Raw genomic sequence first — 23,071 nt, 5'->3', positions numbered from 1 at the left:
CAAGATTGGGCCTTTTCATCTATAAAAGCCAATCCACATTCAGTTCTGATGTTGTAACAAGCACACAGAGGGCTACGATTCCACTGACAGCAATCTACAGTGATTTTCTCACCAAGTCGGCGTTTTGCTTCTGTGTACTAAAAGCAGAGCGGCTGATGGAACTGTGACAGTCGCCTCAGGCAATCACCACACGTTTGACTTTAGTCAATTTAAATATGGCTGCCTAAGACTGATGCACCTTTCCACTGAAGCATTCTTGTTCCGACATACATTCTCTTTCACAAGTAAATATCAGCTTCTAATCAATCCATCAGTTGTGTTTACCTGAGCACTTACTGTGTGCAGTAGCACTGTACTAAGAGCTCGGGAGAGTGCAGTATAACAGAGTTGGTAGACACATTCCCTGCCCACAAGGAGCTTATAGTTAAGAGGGGAAAGAGGATGATCCTCGTCAATGAAGATCTTCAAGATCCTCATTCTCAGGAAAATTTTAATGGTTAGACTTTTGTCTTGCTTCTGGAGCAAAGAGAAGAATCTTGCAGCATTCCAGAGAAGCACTTAAACACTTCAGCACTTAAAGCACTTTGATTGATACTAATCTTGGCCCCAGAGCATATATGCACCTATCATTATACTCTACTATTTTCCCTATACCTAATCTATTTTAATGTCTGTCTCCCGCTCCAGACTGTAAGCTCATTATGGTCAGGGAACACGTTTGCTAATTCTGTTGTATTATATTCTCCCAAGTGCTTACTACAGTGCTCTGCACATAGTTTCCCAAGCACTTAGTACCATGCTCTGCATACAATAAGCACCCTATAAATACCACTGGTTGATTGATAAGGAAGCCAGATTTTACTCCTTGAGTTTGACTCTCAATAATATCTGGTATTTCTTCAAGAAGGCCAGCTTTCAAAGTGGCCGGTTGTCCAGTTTGATGCCAGACCATCCGGATTTCCGCTGATCTGGGCCCTGTCTGGTTCAGGTAGGGCACTGGTTGCCTCTGTGACCAGTATTTTCATTTGTGGCACCCAGCTTCACTCCATGACAGCTCCTGCCACCAAATCCCACGGCTTGGAAGCAGCTCTTATCTGAAGAAGGGAAAACAAAGAAGCAAGTTAGAGGGCTGGGACCTGGTCCCCTCACAGAATCAATCAATCAATCAGCAGTATTTATTGAGCACATACTATGTGCAAAGTATTGTATTAAGCTCTTGGTAGAGCACATTACAACAGAGTAGGTAGACACGTCCTCTGCCCACAAGGAGAAAGGTTAAAGGTTGAAGCAGACTTGATGTATTTCTAACAAATGGTGGTTATGAAGCCATAAGATTGAGTTTATGATGATGATGATGGTATTTGTTAAGCGCTTACTATGTGCCAAGCATTGTTTTAAGCTATGGGGTAGAAACAAGATAATCAGGTTGTCCCACATGGGGCCCACAGTTTTAATCTCTATTTCTCAGATGTGGTAACTGAGGCACAGAGAAGTTAAGTGACTTGCCCAAAGTCAGATAGCTGACAAGTGATGGAGCCAAGATTAGAATTCATGACCTCAGACTCAAAAAGTCTGGGCTCTTTCCACTAAGCCACGCTGCTTCTCTATTGCCGCATGTGTCACACGTGACGTTACTTGCATCTCTGGACCTGGTATTTCTAAGTGCTGACAGAGGCCACCCCAGAAACAGTGTGGCCTAGTGGAAAGAGCATTGGCCTGGGACTCAGAGGATTTGGGTTCTTCCAATTGCTTTCTTGGGGACCTTGGGTGAGTCACCTAACTTCCCTGTGTTTCAGTTTTCTCAACTGCAAAATGGGGATTAAACACCTGTTCTCCCTCCTACTTAGATTATGAGCCCTATGCAATACAGGGCCTGCGTCTGACTTAATTAATTTGTAACCTACTCCAGTGCTTAGAAAAGTGTTTGGCACAGCATGGCTCAGTGGAAAAGAGCGCGGACATGGGAGTCAGAGGTCGTGGGTTCGAATCCTGGCTCTGCCCCTTGTCAGCTGTGTGACTTTGGGCAAGTCACTTCACTTCTCTGGGCCTCAGTTCCCACATCTGTAAAGCAGGGATAAAGACTGTGAGCCCCTCCCCTTGGGACAACCTGATCACCTGGTAACCTCCCCAGCGTTTAGAGCAGTGCTTTGCACATAGTAAGCGCTTAATAAATACCATCATTATTATTATTATTATTATAAATAAATAAATACATATTTTCCCCCCTGACAGCTACGGAGTCCTGGGAATCTTTTCCCCTACCATTCAACTATTCAGCTCTGGTCCTTGGCAGAGATGGAGGTACCAAATCCATCAATTCATCTCCAGCAGAATCTCCCATCCCTCCGGCTCCTGAGCAAGTCAGGAGTTTTAACTGTATTGTAGCCTCCCAAGTGCTTAGTATAGTACAGGGCAGGGAATGTGTCTATTTATCATTATGTCGAACTCTCCCAAGCTCTTAGTACGGTGCACTGCACGCAGGAAATGCTCAGTAAATACGACTGAATGAATGAATGGAGTGTGGGGTGACTGGAGGCTCTGAATGCGTGAGCTGTGGACAGTTGGCGGTTGCCCTCTTTAAGGCTCTGCAGTCATTCGAGAGCTGGTGAAAAAGTCACTCTAAAACACTGCCCACTCCAAAGGCAGGCAAAGGTCCCGGGGAACAGAGTGTAACCAGAATGTCAGGCGGACGGTCCGCGTGTTGCCGCAGTCCTCCTTGTGCTGATTTGTTAACAGGCTTTTCTATAAATACATATCATTTTTGTATATACATACATATATATTCTCTCCGACTCCCACTCTGACATTCCCTGCAAGTGCCTTTGATTAAAGAGACAAGTGACTTTGCCAGTTCTATTGATCAGAATAAATTACCAGGAACTAATTTATGGACCTCCCCAAAGCCGTTGACATGGTGGATTGTGCTCTATTGTTCAGTAAATTGGATTGTCAGGGTAGATTATTGGTTCGTATACAGTTATCTCTCATAGCCCTATCAGTGGGGCCCAGGTAAAGGGCCCAGAACCCTCTGTGAGGGTCAGCGGGACTCCTTCTGGGGAGGGGCAGAAGGGACAGAGCTTTTGTGCCCAACGCTGATTAATTAACACAGCACAACATTAAAATAATAATCATAATTATAGTATTTGTTAAGAGCTTACTCTGTGTCAAGCACTGTTCTAAACTCTGGAGGTAGATACAAGGTAATCAGGCTGTCCCACGTGGGGGTCCTGTCTTAATCCCCATTTTACAGATGAGGGAACTGAGGCCCAGGGAAGTTAAGTGACTTGCCCAAGGTCACACAGCAGACAAGTGGGGGAACCCATATCCTCTAGCTCCCAAGGCCCTGCTCTTGCCCCTAGGCCCCGCTGCTTCTCATTAAAATAACATTAGGGTGCCGAGGCCTTTCATTCATTCATTCAATCGTATTTATTGAGTGCTTACTGTGTGCAGAGCACTGTACGAAGCGCTTGGAAAGTACAAGTTGGCAACTGAGGCCTGAAAAGGGAGCGGTGAAAATGGCATCGAGAGAGGCTTCCCATCTATCCTCTATAGAGGGAGAGAAGATGGGAAGCAGAGGGAGGGAGGGCAATAAGTCCAGAGGAAGACAGTGTTTGTTCCCGCTTGCAAAGCTGAGCAAATCTGCTAAGTGGCACCGGGGAACGGGGCTGCCGTTCTGCTCAGTACATCACCGCCAACCACGTCGACGATGAAAAGTTCTGGAGCTGGGATTTCTCAGGCAATTTGGCCAGTGATGCATGAGGCAGTAGATCCTCGCCCGCTCTTCCGTGGCTCCGCTAGCCCAGCAATAACAAAAACTTATTTTTTGCCGGTGCAACGGATATGACTCACAAAACACATCAGGAGCCAAGAGGTGCTTTAACACAACGCTATTTGTACAGCCCGACTATTCCCCCCCCCCTTCCCCACCACGCCGTGCTTTAAAGACCTGCCAGAATGTGACAAAGGCGAGACAATTTCCAGTTCACAGTCCTGTGTCCCCGAAGCATAACAGAAAAGCCTCAAGATCGAGGCTTCTGGGGGAGGAGTGGTGCAGAGTCAGCAGGCTGGAGGACTCTCCCCCCTTTGAGAGCCCCCCTACCCCCACCTCAAGAGCTATTTCAGGGGTGCGCAGGAGCGTGAAAAAGAAGAGCCGGACATTGCTCCATATAACATTCCCGGGGCAGAAGGATGGACACGCTCCCGGCAAGCCCCGGCTTCGGAGGAGTGAAAGGCTGGGAATGCACGGTCCGAGGGAAATGGGGAATTGAGCAATTATCCAGTTGATTTGTTCCATGAAGACGGCCCCCACCAGATCATTCAGGCTCCAAAGTGGATTTTGGGGGGCCTGAATGACCAGGGTAGACTCTCTACAAGGAACAAATCAACTGGATAATTGCACAACCCTCCACTTCACTTGGGCTATACAGACTCCTCCAGGCAGCTGGTTGACTAGAAGCTTGTCCTAAGCCCCTTGGGCTTGCAAGCCCAGGCCAGATGACCACTCGACAGGCGTGAAAGTTTGAAGTCATTTGTGGGGGAAAGGAGGGTGCTCACCCCCACTGATGCAGCCTCTGTGTCGAGGAACTAAATCAGACCCTGGCAGAGATGGAATCTATCTAAGGACCTGGACTAGAGCTTTGTGCTAAGAATTTTCCCTAGCTGGTTTTCCCTGTGTGGCTGGAAGGGGGTTCTTCAGGAAACCTGTGCTTCATCGGGGTGATCAAGGATGCTCTGGAAAAGGGGTGGTGGAAAAAGAGGGGAAACAGGGTCAGACATCTCTGCCCTACCAGGAGGCAAATCAGCGTTTGTAAAAGTGATGCCTTCTGTTGTTTTATTTTGGGGGTGGCGGTGGGTGGGCGGGGTTTATGGTATTTGTTAAGACCTTACTTAATGCCAGGCACTGTACTAAGCACTGGGATAGATACAAGCTAATCAAGTTAGAAATAGTCCACGTCCCACATGGGGCTCACGGTCTTAATCCCCCACTTCAAAGCCTTATTGAAGGTACATCTCCTCCAGGAAGTCTTCCCTGACTGAACCCTCCTCTCCTCTTCTCCCACTCCCTTCTGCACCGCTCATACTTGCATCTTCATTCATCCTCCCTTCCCCATAGCACATATTTATATAGCTGTAATTTAGGTATTTATTTTTATATTTATTTATATTAATGTCTGCCTCCCCATCTACACTTTGAGCTAGTTGTGGGCAGGAAATGTGTTTGATGTTCCCCTTCTAGACTGCTAGCCCGTTGTTGGGTAGGGACCATCTCTATATGTTGCGGACTTGTACTTCCCAAGCACTTAGTACAATGCTGTGCACACAGTAAGTGCTCAATAAATATGATTTAATTAATTAATTAATGTTATATTGTACTCTCCCAAACACTTAGTACAGTGCTTTGCACACATAGATGCTCTATAAATATGATTATGATTATGTTGCAAACTTGTACTTCCCAAGCACTTAGTACAGTGCTCTGCACACAGTAAGCACTCAATAAATACGATTGAATGAATGAATAAATAATAATAAATTAACCCCATTTTTCAGATGAGGTAACGGAGGCAAGGAAAAGTTAAGTGACTTGCCCAAGGTCACCCAGCAGGCAAATCGTGGAGCAGGGATTAGAACCCAGATCCATTTGACTCCCAAGCCCATATTCTGTCCACTAGGCCATTCTGCTTCCCCCCTCAATTGCCTCTGTACGAAAAGGGAAGGGGGTGAGGTGGGACCTCCCCAGTTGTAGGTTGCTGAGTGGGGAGGGGAAGGGATTGTAGAGTCAGAAAAGTGGTCAGATCTGAAACTGGGTGTTGTACCAGGGAGCTTGTCCGGGAGGGTGGGCGCGGGGAAAGCCGAGCTTGTATTCAGCAGTAGACAACCAGGTGATGGGGAGACCTGAAGCCCCAAACAGCTGACCAAGCCTGCAGATGGGGTGGGTCCGGGCGGAGGCTGTGGGCAAGGAGACAGTCAGAGCCTCTTCTGGCCACAGGAGTAGGGAGGGAGGCTGCGGCCAGGAAGAACCAGAACCAGAAACAGGACCAGAACCAGAACCAGGGCAGGAGGAGAGGCTGTAAACTCGCTGTGGACAGGGAATGTGTCTATCTATAATAATATATAATGATGGCATTTGTTAAGCGCTTACTATGTGCCAAGCACTGTTCTAAGCACTGGGGGGATACAAGGTAATCAGGTTGTCCCACGTGGGGCTCACAGTCTTAATCCCCATTTTACAGATGAGGTAACTGAGGCACAGAGAAGTTAAGTGACTTGCCCAAAGTCACACAGTTGACAAGTGGCCGAGCCGGGATTAGAACCCATGACCTCTGACTCCCAAGCCCGTGCTCATTCCACTGAACCACACTGCTTCTCTTTGAGCCACGCTGCTTCTCTGTTATCTATTCTTGTATTATGGTATTTGTTAAGCGCTTATTATGTGCCAGTCACTGTTCTGAGAGCTGGGGTAGATCTAAGATAATGGGGTTGGACACAGTCCCTGTCCCACATAGGGCTCACAGTCTTAATCCCCATTTTACAGATGAGGGAACTAAGGCACAGAGAAGTGAAGTCACACAGGAGACAAGTGGCGGAGCCAGTATTAGAATCCATGACCCATGACAGTCGGTGCTTAATAAATATGACTGACTGACTGACTAGGGGCAGTGCCAGTCAGAAGAAGGATGGGACAAGGGCAAACCCCGTGGTGGAGAGAGTGGGGATGTGGGGCAACAGGAGAGCCAGGGAGCAGCAGAGCCCTGTGGCAAGAGAGACATAGATCATGGAAGGAGGACAGACAGACAAGGGTGAACCCATAACCGCTGGTAAGCACTTAACAAATACCATAATTATTATTATTATTGTTCCTGGGTGAGCCAGTGGTTGTTTCTAATAGTGGTACCAGGACGGTTGGCGAAGCCAACTGAAGACTGCCTCCATGACATCCTTCGTAATTCATTCATTCATTCAATCATATTTATTGAGCACTTACTGCGTGCAAAGCACTGTACTAAGTGCTTGGGAGAGTAGACTATAACAACAAACACATTCCCTTCCTAACGGCTGGTGATCAATCAATGGTATTTATTGAGAGCTTACTATGTGCAGAGCACTGTACTAAGCACCTGGAAGAGTATGATGCAACAGAACTAGTAAACACGGTCCCTGCCCATAACGAACATTCAACAGCCCTCATTTTCTCTCTCATAAGCCATCATGAACCACTCATCTCTGCTGATACTCCTAGTTCTCCTGTATCATGGAAACTGCCATTTTGCATCCTAACGAGACATATCCAGACAAGTTCACACTGATGGAAGAATGTCCTATAATTCTACCGTCGAGTTCTAGCCGAAAGACACAGTGAAAACATGCTGTGGCAGAACTGATTCCCCACTGGCTGAAGAGGTGTTTCCTTTTGCTCTGCGCCTCACACCCTCTAACTTCAGTGCTGGTTTTGTAGAACTTAGTAAACAACAATTCTACATTTGCCATTTCCATGCCCTTCATGATCCTGTAGACTGCAACATGTTTCATTTTTAGTCTGCATCTTTCCATGCTGAAGAACCCTAAGTCTCTCCGCATGGAAATTTCCCCATTCCCACTGATTATCCTGGTTGTCCTACACTACACCTTCCTCTAACTCTATCACGTCTTTCCTAAGACTGAACTTCCAGAAGTTAATATGATAGGGGTTCCTAGAATGCAATTCTCTATCAGTGGTGCTCTAGCAGTTTAAATGTTGGTAGAACCTGCAGTAAGAAGACTCTAAGACTCTGAGAGACAACTCTCATTTCCCAAAGCCCATTGAAGGAATCATATTCCGGAATTAAAGGAAGGGAGGAAAGAAGGAAGAGGATGAGCTTTCCTCCCAGCGCATGCTGGGATCTTCACTCTATAACCCTGGTTTGCAACAATTAGAAGACTTTTTAATGGCCAAAGGAATCAAAATGCATTGTCCTATATAAGATCTGGGGACAATCTTATATAAGATTTCAGTTTAGGGATACCAAAGTAAAGGGTGGTATAGCACCGAAGTATCATTATATGCCTCTAATAATAGTATTAATAATAATGATATTTGTTAAGTGCTTACTATGTGTCTGGCACTGAACTAAGCACTGGAAAGATTACAAGCAAATTGAGTTGGACACAGTCCCTGTCCCCACATGGAGCTCACAACCTAAATCCCCATTTTACAGATGAGGTAACTGAGGCACAGAGAAGTTTAGTGACTTGCCGAAGGTTACCCAGCAGACAAGTGGTGGAGCCAGGACTAGAACCCATGACCTTCTGACTCCCAGTCCTGGGTTCTATCCACTATGCCATGCCCTGGGACTGTACAATCAAGAAGCAGACCTGATCCCTGCCCTCCAGGGGCTTACGAACTAGAGCGCCAGATGAAAAATCAGCTCCCACAACGTTGCATTGAAACAGAAAAGAGGTTTTGATTCGAGAGCCTCACCCTCCTACTAAGACCCAAAGAGAAGAACAGAAGGGGTCTCTCCAACCCTGGAGACTGGAAAGTTTGCCGTACAACTCGTGGCAATAAATTCCAGGCTCATTAAGGGCGCTGCATTCGGGGTCTGTGCCTTTCGATTTCTTGTTCGGCTTGTTTATTGCTATTGTTTCTATCTCATAAGTTTATTGCAAAACCAATACAAATTATCTATTAGGTGCAGGCAGCTCATCTTTTGACTTGCTGGGGCCCCAAGGGTCGTGCGACGGCCTAACTCGGGATTTTGTGCCACTAGGGGGCGGCAGAGTCCGGCTCGCCCTGGGAAGGCGTCCAGTACACTGCACTGTTGCCCCCTCCAACCTCCCCTCAAGCCCCCCGCCCACCCACCCACCCAAATGGAAAAGAAGAAAAGTAACTCCCCAAATCCCGGCCCTGCGAGTTGTTCTTTTATTGGAAGGCTTTGCAAACTCGAGTTTGCCTGTGGTTAGTCTCGGAATACAGCAGCTGGGAATGTTCTCCAATCAGACCCATCTCATCTCTGTGGTCACACAGTTTAGCACAAGGAAGCCTTTGTCCCAGATGGAAAAGAGGGAAAGGAAAACACCAGAGAGAGGCAGTGAATTTACTAATCATCTGATGCCAGACCAGGAGACGTGGAGCTTCAAGAACGGGGCCACTGGATCCTCCGTGGGGAGAGGACAAGCCCCAGGAAGGGGTTATTCCATCTCCAACGCTGACCTGAGTTCGTTTGCCCACTGAGAGTGAGCACCACCCCTAAATCTGCTGAAAAGTAACCACAGGATCTTTAATAATCACATTGTCAGGTCTCAGGATGATGACTAATGGCCCTAAGGATAAGATGCTGAGAAACGCTCCAGGAAATAAATTTAGGTGATTAAATTTCGAGGCAGTTCATGGAACAGCAACCCAAGCCATCAAGTTCCAACTGGGAATTAAGCTTTCAATTTAACTGGTCGAGAACCTGCCACGCCTAACACCATCTGGGGAGCAGACCTTACCATCCTCACCAAAGGCTACACCCTTCAGAGCAAGCTAATACAGAGTGGTTTGGCCTGCCTTCTCTAGAGACACAACCAGATCTCCCCAGGATGAGGAACGTGCCCATCATTCTCCTCTCCCTCAGGGCCAGGCAGGGGATGGAGTCTGGCTTTTGGGCACTTCCCTGCCACTTTGAGGGAAGACCAAACCTTTGTACCTTTTGGGTTTTTTTAATGGTATTTATTAAGCGCTTTGTGCAGGGCACTGTACTTGGGGTAGATACAAGCTAATCAGGTTGGACACTGTCCATATCCCATGTGGGGCTCACAATCTTAATCCCCATTTTACAGATGAGGTACCTGAGGCACAGAGAAGTGAAGTACCCAAGGTTACACAGCAGACAAGTGGAGAAGCTGGGATTAGAAACCAGGTCCTCTGACTCCCAGGCTTGTGCTCCATCCACTAGGCCACACTGCTTCTCACTAAGCCATTCTACTTTTCCTCCTTTTCCCCTGTTTTTTTTTCCTTTTTCAGGAGGAACTATTTTCCCCAAGCCTGGATTACAGGGTTTACTGAAGACTCGAGTAAATCTGTCTGTTCCTTCCAAAGATGGGTACATTTCTTTAGTTGGCGAAGGCAACTTCGGCTCACCGAGAATCGAAAGCTCCCTTCCTGGTGAGTGGGTGTCCAAAGGGATAGCCTTCTGGTTTCTGGGCAGTGCCTCCATACTCCATACTCCATGGAGGCATACTCCAGAGTAGCTAGACTTTTAGTGTTTTCTGAAACCGTGAAACAAAGGCTGGTTCTTTGGGGATATGGGCTGGGAAAGAAAAAGGTAGTCAGAAATGATGTAAGTCAGAACAATAAGAGGCTTTGGCTGATTTAAACTGAAGTCTGATAACGGAAGGCCTAAAACGTGGAGTTGGAAACTGGAGGGGCAAAAAGGCAACGAAGGTCCGACTGCTACATGCATGGAGGGAAAGACTGCATTTTCAGGGAAAGGTTTCAGACATTTGTTCAACCTGAGGTGGGGAAAAATTTGCCATGCCCTCCCATTCTGTATAACATCACTAAATTATGCTGTATATGCACACAGCATAATATGAAGACAGCATACAGAATTTGTCCGAAACCCTGAAGACAAAGTGTTTCTCTGGGGAAACTCCTGACCAGAGTCTTCCTCCCCAGGGCCTTGTTAACAGGAAGCAGCCTGTGGAAAGAGCACAGGCCTGAGAATCAGGGGACCTCGGTTCTAATCCTGGACTCCGCCACTTACTTGCTGTATGACCTCGGAGCAGTTGCTTAACTTCTCTGGGGCCTTGGTTTTCTCATCTGTTAAATGGAGATTCAATACCTCTTGCCTGTTGTGGGATTGGATACTGAGGGACAGGAATGTTTGAAAAATGATAAGCTGCCCAATCTGACCAGGCCGCCCAGCAATAAATTCAATCACATTCTGCTCAAGAGGCATTCAACTTTAAATCTGATGAGATCAAGGTGATTAGAAGCCATCATCCTTCCAACATTTACAATGATCAGGGATACATCTATTCAGAAAACATACAGGGCACACAGGTGAATTAAACAGGATGACCCAGTCACAACCAGAGTGAGGGAGCTAGGCAAAGGGTATGTTTTGGTCTGAACTCACTTTGTCTTCCACTCTCTAGGTTCTCAAGAGCTGCAGCTGTAACAATAACAAAGGAATTCTGTGGGGAAAATTATTTTAGACTAGCAATACCTTTTGCCCTCCCAAAGACTGTTAGGCAGTCCAAATTGTTACCAAGACTAGATAATTGCTGGGTCCCTTTGGACCAACATCTATTTTCCAGGTGCTTATTGAGCGTTCTGACTCTCTGGGGGTAAAGTGCAAAACAGCCCATTTCTTATTGACCCAGGACAGAGAAATCACAGATTATTTACAACCAGACTGAGCAAGTTAGCCCAAGCCTGTTGCATCTCTGCACTGAAAGGCACTGTGAGGAAATAGAATCAAAAGAATAATGCATAATTTCATCTAAGGGGCTAATGATGGGTAGATTCAGAGGCCTGAATCTTTTATTATGCCTTAACAGCAGATTCCAGGAGAGCAAGAGTTCTACTTTCTACCTTTGGTGAAGAAAGAGGGGGCACACTGGACATTTCTCAGAATAGCTGGGGACTTCTAATACCAGAATCTTCCTAACTGATGGGGTGATATTTGTAAAGGAGACTGTATTTAATCAATCAATCAATTAATCAGTGGTATTTATTGAGTGCTTATTGTGTACAGAGCACTTACTAAGTACTTGGGAGAGTACAATATAATAGAGTGAGTAGTCACGTTCCCTGCCCACAAGGAGTTTTCAGTCTAGAGAAGGAGTTTACAGCCTAGAGGAGGAGTTTACAGACTAAGCAGGATCTTCCAGCTAAAGGAGGAGTTTACAGTCTGAGGAGGAGTTTACTAAGGAGGATTTTATAGTCTAAAGGAGGATCTTATAGTCTAGGGAGGATTTTACCGTCTAGAGGAACTTACTGTCTAAGGAGGATCTCACAGTCTAGAGGAGGAGCTTGTAGTCTAGAAGAGGGGTCTATATCCCTGAGGCACGGGAGATGATGGAGATGAGGGAGGAGTTCATCCTCGCAGAAGGCAATTTGGCCTCTCAAATGGACTTTCTCAGCTGCCTGACTTTCAAAGTAGTGGGTCATTCTAGGTTTGAGGGGCAAGGTAAAGTGGGAATTGTGTTGTATTCTCCCAAATGCTTAGTGCAGTACTCTGCCCCTAGTAAGAGCTCAATAAATACCACTAAATGATTGATAAAACATAGCCTGCATTATTGCAGTTAGGTACACCTAAAAGCCATCTAACTTGTAGTCCTTCAAAGTTAGCTGTCTTTTACTACTATGGAATGTTCTCCAATTCCTCATCCGCCGCTCCGCCTATGGTCAGTGTTCAATAAATGCTGTTGATAATGGTGACTCAGGCTTCTGGCTCTCGGTGACTCATAATTTCCTCATCTCCTTATTGTTGAACTCTGCAAGTCGGCCTTTCCTCCTCAGAGATGAGGTCTGCTTGTAGCGGGGAGGCTAACGCGGCTCAGCGAACTACAGTCCTCAGACGATTGCACCTCTTGTAATTACAAATACTGTAGGTTAAAATTGAAATATCAGGACTTTGGTGGTCATGGCTTTGTTTTTGAGTGTTTCACAATGTCATCAAAATCTTTAATGCATAGGTTATTTGCTTATTAAAGATTTTTAAAATGGTTTCATTCTAACTTCTTTGTATTGATCAGGCGATTTCTAGCTCCACTTAACTTATTTCATAATCTGGGGAACCGTTTATGGAGGTAACTTGTTGGGTGATCTGGTTTTTGAGTGAATGCCTGGCTGTTGTTTATTTAATTGTTCACAGATTTTTCTAAGAGAAAGCAAGTTCAGCAAGGGAGACTAGTTGAACCTCATAACCTATGTTATTACTGTTAGAAGGTCTTAGTTACTTTTTCAATGGAGGAGGTTGAAGTTTCTGGTTAAAATTAAGTTTTTGAACAGTTATATTTCCTCCAAGAGGCCTTCCCAGACTAAGCTCCCCCCCGCCCTTTCCTCATCTCCCACTTCCTTCTGTGTCATCCTGACTTGCTCCCTTTGCTCTTCCCCGCTCCCAGCCCCACAACACGTATGTACATATCTTTAATTTTATTCATTTGCATCGATGTCTGTCTCTTCCCTCTAGAAAGGAAGCTCATTGTGGGCAGGGAATGTCACTGTTTATTGTTGTGTTGAACTTTTCCAAGTGCTTAGTACAATACTCTGCACACAGTAAGCGCTCAATGAGTAAGATTGAATGAATGAACTTATTGACGGTACCACTGAGTGACTGATCTATACCAGTGCTGAAAACAGTTCTTGAAACAGAAACAACAACAAAGAAAAGATTCCACTATTACTACCATAGACACAGAGTATGCTTAAAGCGCTTATTACTGAGGCGCTTCATAGGGCGGGGGTTTTTTTAATGGAATTTGTTAAGCGCTTATGTGCCAGGGCCTGTTCTAAGCGCTGGGGTAGATAGAAGTAAACCGGGTTGGACATGGTCCAGGCCCCACATGGGGCTCACAGTTTTAGTACCCATTTTACAGATGACATAACTGAGGGACAGAGAAGTCAAGTGACTTGCTCAAGGTGTTGGTGCAGCGGAATTGTTAGAGGTGGAGAGGATGGTCTCCACCTGCACGGTGGGGAGAAAACAAGGATTTGGAAGTTCCAGCAATGGGGCTCAGGACCCCTGGGGTCGGGGGTGGAGTGGTGATGGAAAACACCTCAGGGGAGGTGACCTCCTTGCTGAAGAGAGAAGGAGATGATGGAAAGTGTCTCCCACTCTAGACTGTGAGCTCGTTGTGGGCTGGGAATGTCATTGTTTATTGCTTGGTGTACTTTCCCCAGTGCTTTGAACAGTGCTCTCCACACAGGATCTTCCTCCCTTCAAAGCCCTACTGAGAGCTCACCTCCTCCAGGAGGCCTTCCCAGACTGAGACTCCCCTTTTCTTCTGCTCCTCATCCCCTCCCCATCACCCCCTTCCCCTCCCCACAGCACTTGTGTATATTTGTACATATTTATTACTGTTTATTTTATTAATAATGTGTATATAGCTGTAGTTATATTTATCTATTTTGGTGGTATTGACACCTGTCCGCTTGTTGTTGTCTGTCCCCCCCCTTCTAGACTGTGAGCCCGTTGTTGGGTAGGGACTGTCTCTATCTGTTTTCAAATTGTACTTTCCACGCGCTTAGTCCAGTGCTCTGCACACAGTAAGTGCTCAATAAATATGAGCCCGGGCTTTAGAGTCAGAGGTCAGGGGTTCAAATCCCGGCTCCGCCAACTGTCTGCTGTGTGACTGTGGGCAAGTCACGTCACTTCTCTGGGCCTCAGTTACCTCATCTGGAAAATGGGGATGAAAACTGTGAGCCCCCAGTGGGGCTACCTGGTCACCTTGTAAGCTCCCCAGTGCTTAGAACAGTGCTTTGCACATAGTAAGCGCTTAACAAATACTATCATTATTATTATTATTATTATCTACCCCAGCGCTTAGAACAGTGCTTGGCATATAGTAAGCGCTTAACAAATACCATTATTATTATTATAAATACCGTCATTACTATTATTAAGTGCTCCATAAATACGATTGAATGAATGAATGAATGAATGAATGAATGAATGAATGAAAGGAAGGGGGGGTCTGGACGGCTTTGCGCCTCTCGCACTGTCAAGCGCGCCTCAGGTTGCCCGGCCACGGGGGGTTTTCCCGCGTCTAGGGAATCTCGGTGACATCACGGCCAATCAGTGTCCGCCGTCCGGACCCCGTCTTGTAAACCAGGGGTCGTGAGTTCGAATCTCACCAGAGCCTAATGTGATCCTGCTACTTCATTTTCTTTCTTCTCCCCCCTCTAGAATGTGAGCCCACTGTTGGGTAGGGACCATCCCTACGTGGTGCCAACCTGTCCTTCCCAAGCGCTTAGTACAGTGCTCTGCACACAGTAAGCGCTCAATAAATACGATTGAATGAATGAATGAATGAATCTCACCAGGGCCTAATGTGAACCTGTTACTTCATTTTCTTTCTTCTCCCCCTTCTTCCCCTTCTAGACTGTGAGCCCACTGTTGGGTGGGGACGATCTCTATATGTTGCCAACTTGTACTTCCCAAGCGCTTAGTATAGTGCTCTGCACACAGTAAGCGCTCAATAAATACGATTGAATGAATGAATGAATCTCACCAGGGCCTAATGTGAACCTGCTACTTCATTTTCTTTCTTCTCCCGCTTCTCCCCCTTCTAGACTGTGAGCCCAGTGTCGGGTAGGGACCGTCTCTATATGTGGCCAACTTGTCCTTCCCAAGTGCTTAGTATAGTGCTCTGCACACAGTAAGTGCTCAATAAATACGATTGAATGAATGAATCTCACCGGGGCCTAATGTGAACCTGCTACTTCATTTTCTTTCTTCTCCCCCTTCTAGACTGTTCTCCCCCTTCCAGACTGTGAGTCCGCTGTTGGGTAGGGACCGTCTCTATATGTGGCCAACTTGTCCTTCCCAAGCGCTTAGTACAGTGCTCTGCACACAGCAAGCGCTCAATAAATATGATTGAATGAATGAATCTCACCAGGGCCTAATGTGAACCTGCTACTTCATTTTCTTTCTTCTCCCCCTTCTAGACTGTGAGCCCACTGTGGGTGGGGACCGTCTCTATATGTGGCCAACTTGTCCTTCCCAAGTGCTTAGTACAGTGCTCTGCACACAGTAAGTGCTCAATAAATATGACTGAATGACTGTGAGCCCACTGTTGGGTAGGGACTGTCTCTACATGTTGCCAACTTGTACTACCCAAGCGCTTAGTCCAGTGCTCTGCACACAGTAAGCGCTCAATAAATACGATTGATTGATTGATTGAATGCATACAGTAAGCGCTCAACAAATACGATTGATGAATGAATGAATGAATGAATGAATGAATGAATGAATGAATGAATGAAAGGGAGGGTCTGGACGGCTTTGCGCCTCACACAGTGCTCAATAAATACAATTGATGAATGAATGAATGAATTAATTAATGAAAGGGGGGGACTGGACGGCTTTGCGCCTCTCGCACTGTCACCCCGTGCCGGCAGACGCGTGTCTCGCGCATGATGTCGAGTGGAGGGGCCTCCATGGATCTGGTGGGTAGGAAATGGTTCTCCCCCTTCCCTGCCCTCCAACTGCCTTGTTTCTTCTGGCTTTTTAGAGAAAGGTTATGCTGAGAAGCAGCTTGGCTTTGTGGCAGGAGCTTGGGCCTGGGTTCTGATCCCGGCCCTACCGCTTGCCAGCTGTGTGACCTTGGGCAAGTCACTTTCACTTCTCTGGGCCTCAGTTTCCTCATCAGTAAAATAATAATAATAATAATAGCATTTATTAAGTGCTTACTATGTGCAAAGCACTGTTCTAAGCGCTGGGGAGGTTACAAGGTGATCAGGATGTCCCACGGGGGGCTCACAGTCTTCATCTCGTCCCCCTCTCCATCCCCGCCATCTTACCTCCTTCCCTTCCCCACAGCACCTGTATATATGTATATATGTTTGTACATATTTATTACTCTATTTATTTATTTGTACATATCTATTCTATTTATTTTGTTAGTACGTTTGGTTTTGTTCTCTGTCTCCCCCTTCTAGACTGTGAGCCCACTGTTGGGTAGGTGCCGTCTCTATATGTTGCCAATTTGTACTTCCCAAGCGCTTAGTACAGTGCTCTGCACATAGTAAGCGCTCAATAAATACAATTGATGATGATGATGATGATGATGATGATCCCCATCTTACAGGTGAGGGAACTGAGGCACAGAGGAGTCAAGCGACTTGCCCAAAGTCGCACGGGCATTCAGTACCTGTCCTCCCTCCTACTTAGGCTGTGAGCCCCATGTGGGACAGGGACTGTGTCCAACGTTACTAACTGTATTTACCGGCGTGCTTAGAACAGTGTTTGACATATAGCAAGCGCTCAACCAATACCGTCATTATTATCATTCCCTTGAACTTCCTTCTTCTGTCAGCCAACTGTCAGCTGGGTGACTTTGGGCAAGTCACTTAACTCCCCTGTGCCTCAGTTACCTCATCTGTAAAATGGGGGATTAAAACTGTGAGCCCCCCGTGGGACAACCTGATCATCATCAATCGTATTTATTGAGCGCTTACTATGTGCAGAGCACTGGACTAAGCGCTTGGGAAGTACAAATTGGCAACATAAGACACAGTCCCTACCCAACAGTGGGCTCACAGTCTAAAACCTGATCACCTTGTAACCTCCCCAGCGCTTAGAACAGTGCTTTGTACGTAGTAAGCGCTTAACAAATACCATATTATTATTATTATTATTATTATTATTATTAATCTCGAGGCGGGAAGGCGCGAACGCCGCCTCGGATGGGTGGGGCGCGCGCGCGCCTCAGGTCGCCCGGCCACGGGGGGTTTTCCCGCGTCCAGGGAATCTCGGTGACGTCACGGCCAATCAGCGTCCTCCATCCGGGCCCCGCGCCCCGCCCCTCAGTCACTTCCGAAGAGGGGGAACGCCATGACCAGGGAAGAGGGAGGCGTCGGCCGTGGCCGCCGCCGCCGTTGCCTCGGCAGCCGGCCGGAGTCCGAGCGGCAAGACGGCTAGTCCGAGCCCGGCCGCCGGAGCCATGACGAGGCACTGCTTGCCCGCGCGGCCCGGCTCCTCCTCGGGGCCGCCGCCGCCTCACTACCATTTTCGGCTGGCGCCGCTGCCGTTTCCGGCCCCGGCCGTCGGGGTGACAGGACGGGAACGCTCCGGGGACAGGTAGGGCCCCCCCCCGGCCCGGAACTTGTGGGGCGGGTGTTTGTTGTCCGGGGGGGCCGGCACGGGGAGGGCCCCGTCGCCCGGCCGAAGCGGGAGGGGAAGGACCGGACTCCTTTTCCCAGCACCCTCTGCGGCCACGGGGCGCCTACGGGGAGCTGTCGTCGGAGAGCGGGGCCTTCTGGGAGTTGTAGTCCACGGGGAACCTACGGGGAGCCGTCGTCGGAGGGCGGGGCCTTCTGGGAGTTGTAGTCCACGGGGAGCCGTCGTCGGAGAGCGGGGCCTTCTGGGAGTTGTAGTCCGCGGGGGCGCCTACGGGGGGCCGTCGTCGGAGAGCGGGGCCTTTTGGGAGTTGTAGTCCACGGGGAGCCGTCGACGGAGAGCGGGGCCTTCTGGGAGTCGTAGTTCCCATTTATATATAAATATATATATATATATATATATATATAAACTGTGAGCCCCCAGTGGGACAACCTGGTCACCTTGTAAGCTCCCCAGCGCTTAGAACAGTGCTTTGCACATAGTAAGCGCTTAACAAATACGATCATTATTATTATTATTATTATTATCTACCCCAGCGCATAGAACAGTGTTTGGCATATAGTAAGCGCTTAACAAATACCATTATTATTATTATAAATACCATCGGTATTGTTATAAATGCCATCATTATTATTATTAATATAATTATATATTATTATATTAATATGATATAATATATATGATGGTATTTATGAAGCGCTTACTATGTGCAAAGCCCTGTTCTAACCGCTGGGGAGTTTACAAGGTGATCAGATTGTCCCACGTGGGGCTCACAGGCTTAATCCCCATTTTGCAGATGAGGTAACTGAGGCACGGAGAAATGAAGTGACTTGCCCAAAGTCACACAGCTGACAGTTGGCAGAGCCGGGATTTGAACCCATGACCTCTGACTCCAAAGCCCGTGCTCTTTCCACTGAGCCACGCTGCTTCTCTGTGATGGTATTTATTAAGCGCTTACTATGTGCAAAGCCCTGTTCTAAGCGCTGGGGAGTTTACAAGGTGATCAGATTGTCCCACGTGGGGCTCACAGGCTTAATCCCCATTTTACAGATGAGGTAACTGAGGCACGGAGAAGTGAAGTGACTTGCCCAAAGTCACACAGCTGACAATTGGCAGAGCCGGGATTTGGACCCATGACCTCTGACTCCAAAGCCCATGCTCTTTCCACTGAGCCACGCTTCTTTACCATTAATGTGAATAATGTCGGTATTTATGAAGCGCTTACTGTGTGCCGAGCACTGTCTTAAGCGCTGGGGTAGCAGATGCTGCGTCTAGCTTTACTTCCGTTTATTCTGATGACTTGACACCTGTCCACATGTTTTGTTTTGTTGTCTGTCTCCCCCTTCTAGACTGTGAGCCCGCCGTTGGGTAGGGGCCGTCTCTATATGTTGCCAGCTTGGACTTCCCAAGCGCCTAGTACAGTGCTCTGCACACAGTAAGCGCTCAATAAATGCGATTGAATGAATGAATACAAGGTGATCAAGTTGTCCCACGTGGGGCTCACAGTCTTCATCCCCATTTGACAGATGAGGGAACTGAGGCCCAGAGATAATAATAATAATGATGGCATTTATTAAGCACTAACTATGTGCGAAGCACTATTCTAGACCGTTTCTAGACTGTGAGCCCGCTGTTGGGTAGGGACTGTCTCTATGTGTTGCCGACTTGTACTTCCCAAGCGCTTAGTACAGTGCTCTGCACACAGTAAGCGCTCAATAAATATGATTGATTGATTGATTGTTCTAAGCGCTGGGGTGGTTACAAGGTGATCAGGTTGCCCCACAGGGGGCTCACAGTTTTAATCCCCGTTTTCCAGATGAGGTAACTGAGGCCCAGAGAAGTGAAGTGTTCTCTGTCTCCCCTTTCTAGACTGTGAGCCCACTGTTGGGTAGGGACCGTCTCTATATGTTGCCAACTTGGACTTCCCAAGCGCTTAGTACAGTGCTCTGCACACAGTAAGCGCTCGATAAATACGATTGATTGAATGAAATGACTTGCCCAAAGTCACACAGCTGACAGTTGGCAGAGCCGGGATTTGAACCCATGACCTCCGACTCCAAAGCCCTGGCTCTTTCCACTGAGTCATGCTGCTTCTCCAATTATTAATGTGAATTAATGCTTCTCCAATTATTAATGTGAATAATGTTACTATTTATGAAGCGCTTACTGTGTGCCGAGCACCGTTCTAAGCACTTGGGTAGATACAAGGTGATCAAGTTGTCCTACATGGGGCTCACAGTCTTCATCCCCATTTGACAGATGAGGGAACTGAGGCCCAGAAAATAATAATAATAATGATGGCATTTATTAAGCGCTTACTATGTGCGAAGCACCATTTCAAGCACTGGGGTGGTTACAAGGTGATCAGGTTGTCCCACGGGGGGCTCACAATCTTAATCCCCATTTTACAGATGAGGTAACTGAGGCACAGAGAAGTTAAGTGACTTGCCCAAAGTCACACAGCTGACAATTGATGGAGCCGGGAATTAAACCCAGGACCTCTGACTCCAAAGCACATGCTCTTTCCACTGAGCCACGCTGCTTCTATTTATGAGCGCTTACTATATGCCGAGCACTGTTCTAAACGCTGGGGTAGATACAAGGTGATCAAGTTGTCCCACGTGGGGCTTACAGTCTTCATCCCCACTTGACAGATGAGGGAACTGAGGCCCAGGGAAGTGAAGGGACTGGCCCAAAGTCACCCAGCTGACAAGTGGCGGGGCTGGGATTAGAACCCATGACCTCCGACTCCCAAGCCCGGGCTCTTTCCACTGAGCCACGCTGCTTCTCTATCATTTTGATAGTTTATAATGATATTTTATCATTCTCATTGTATCGTTTTTTATCATCAAGAATCAGCGTATTGAATTCCCATTTTACAGATAAAGAAACTGACACAGAAAAATTAAGTGTCTTGCCCAAGGTCACACAATAGGCAAGTGGCAGAGCCGGGGTGAGAACCCAGGTCCTCTCTCCAGCTCCCAGACCCGTGCTCCTCCTCCAGGAGGCCTTCCCAGACTGAGCCCCTTCCTTCCTATCCCCCTCTCCATACCCCCATCTTACCTCCTTCCCTTCCCCACAGCATCTGTATATATGGATATATGTTTGTACATATTTATTACTCTATTTATTTATTTTACTTGTACATATCTATCCTATTTATTTTATTTTGTTAGTATGTTTGGTTTTGTTCTCTGTCTCCCCCTTTTAGACTGTGAGCCCACTGTTGGGTAGGGACTGTCTCTGTATGTTGCCAATTTGTACTTCCCAGGCGCTTAGTACAGTGCTCTGCACATAGTAAGCGCTCAATAAATACGATTGATGATGATGATGCTCCTTCCACCGGGCCATGCTGCTAGGAATACACAAGACAGGTGTGTTTTCGATTCTGTAATTTACTTGGTATAAGGATTTCAAAGTCGCCTATCAGCGTGGCCTATCAAACTATTTGTTTATTTGAGTGCTCAGTATGTGCAGAGCACTGTACGAAGCATTTGGGAGAGTACAGTACAACAGAATTAGCAGACGTATTATTCCCTGCCCTCAATGAGTTTACAGTCTAGAGGAGCGAGAATGGGCCTGGGTGTCAAAAGGACTTGCCTGCTGTGTGACCTTGGGCAAGTCAAGGCAAGTCAGGGAATATATCTACTAACTCTATTGTACTGTACTCTCCCAAGCACTTTGTAAGGGTCCAGTAAGCAGTAATCATTTGTTGTGGGTAGGTAACGTGTCTACCAGCTCAGTTGTAGTGTACTCTCCCAAGCGCTTAGTACGGTGCTCTGGTCGGTAAATATGATTTATTTACCTCCCCCTTGTCCCCCTCTCCATCCCCCACATCTTACCTCCTTCCCTTCCCCACAGCACCTGTATATATGTATATATCTTTGTACATATTTGTTACTCTATTTATTTATTTATTTTATTTGTACATATCTATTCTATTTATTTTATTTTGTTAGTATGTTTGGTTTTGTTCTCTGTCTCCCCCTTTTAGACTGTGAGCCCACTGTCGGGTAGGGACTGTCTCTATATGTTGCCAATTTGTACTTCCCAAGCGCTTAGTACAGTGCTCTGCACATAGTAAGCGCTCAATAAATACGATTGATGATGATGATGATACGATTGATTGATTGCCTATCCATTGATGATGATGCAGGGGAAAGCCAAGGGAGACTGTAGCTTAGGTATCTCACGAGATTAGGTTCAGAGGGTTTGACAGCAATTTAACGGAGAACCACCAACTCGAGGGTCATTAGAAGGGAGCGAGGCAGGGGAACGGAAATGTGTAAGTAGAGGCATACCTCATGATACAGCCACGGGCCATTTCTTGAAAACATGGCCGGAGCATGTGGAATATTATCCCGTAAACTTAGGTGCAGTGGGTTAGGTTCTGTTCCAGAACCAGCTTTATTTTGTTACTATGTTTTGTTCTCTGTCTCCCCCTTCTAGACTGTGAGCCCACTGTTGGGTAGGGACCATCTCTATATGTTGCCAACTTGTACTTCCCAAGCTCTGCACACAGTAAGCGCTCAATAAATACGATTGATTGGTAAGTGAAAAATCACACTATCGTCCCTCCCCGCTGCCTTCCCTCCCTTTTTCCAAGGGACTTTTCCTGCTCGCCTTCTCAAATTCAGCCCTTACTCCCCTACCGTCTCACCCCCATGCTCCACCTCAGTCTTGTGTAACCTCGCTGACTTGGTGCTTCCCAGTTTTGTGCATTTGTGCTGTGTCTGCAGCCGCTGCTGTGGTTCCTTTTGTTGGAGCAGAAGGGGTCTTCACCGTTCTCTGTCATTCCAGGTCTACCGCATTGTTGTCGCCCTGTCACAGGCTAGTTTGGAAGTCGGGCTCTCGGGCCTTACGTCTGTCAGTAGTGCCGTGCTGACTCTCACAAAGTGCTCCTCCTACTTGGCAGTGTACTCCAGTGCTTAGAACAGTGCTTGGCGCATAGTAAGCGCCTAGCAAATGCCACCATCATCATCACTTCCAGAGCATGTTCCTTCTAGAGCGTATTCATCTGAAAACAGTAATGCCCGGATGATTGGCTCAGAGATTTCTGGTGATGTTTGTATTCTTTTTGGAGCACCAGAAGTGTACTTCAAGCTTCCAGGTCCCCTGTTTTGTGTTCACAAGCGTTTCTAGGGAAAGTACAAGATTGCCTCAAAGCCAGGCAAATTTGGGTGTAAGACTAACTCTTCTGTGCCTCCGTACTTGATGGGAGCATCAAGAGGGGAAACATAACTCTAGATTACTAGCAC

The 23,071-nt window shown here is 47.0% G+C and overlaps 1 protein-coding gene across 1 annotated transcript in view; it reads left to right on the top strand.

Moving 5' to 3' along the window:
* The first annotated feature begins 17,539 nt into the window (after positions 1 to 17,539).
* The window catches only part of SLF2 (SMC5-SMC6 complex localization factor 2), a 47,728-nt gene continuing 42,196 nt past the window's right edge, over positions 17,540 to 23,071 (top strand). Inside the window, exon 1 of the mRNA XM_038757752.1 lies at positions 17,540 to 17,774. Within this exon, the coding sequence (XP_038613680.1) occupies positions 17,638 to 17,774 (137 nt within the window). The 5' untranslated portion in view covers positions 17,540 to 17,637. The remainder of the gene's footprint in view (positions 17,775 to 23,071) is intronic.

The sequence above is a fragment of the Tachyglossus aculeatus genome, chromosome 16 (genome assembly GCF_015852505.1).
Source record: "Tachyglossus aculeatus isolate mTacAcu1 chromosome 16, mTacAcu1.pri, whole genome shotgun sequence".
In the NCBI taxonomy this organism is placed as follows: Eukaryota; Metazoa; Chordata; class Mammalia; order Monotremata; family Tachyglossidae; genus Tachyglossus; species Tachyglossus aculeatus.
Note: the sequence above shows the minus strand (reverse complement) of the source record. Positions and strands in the feature narration are given on the sequence as shown.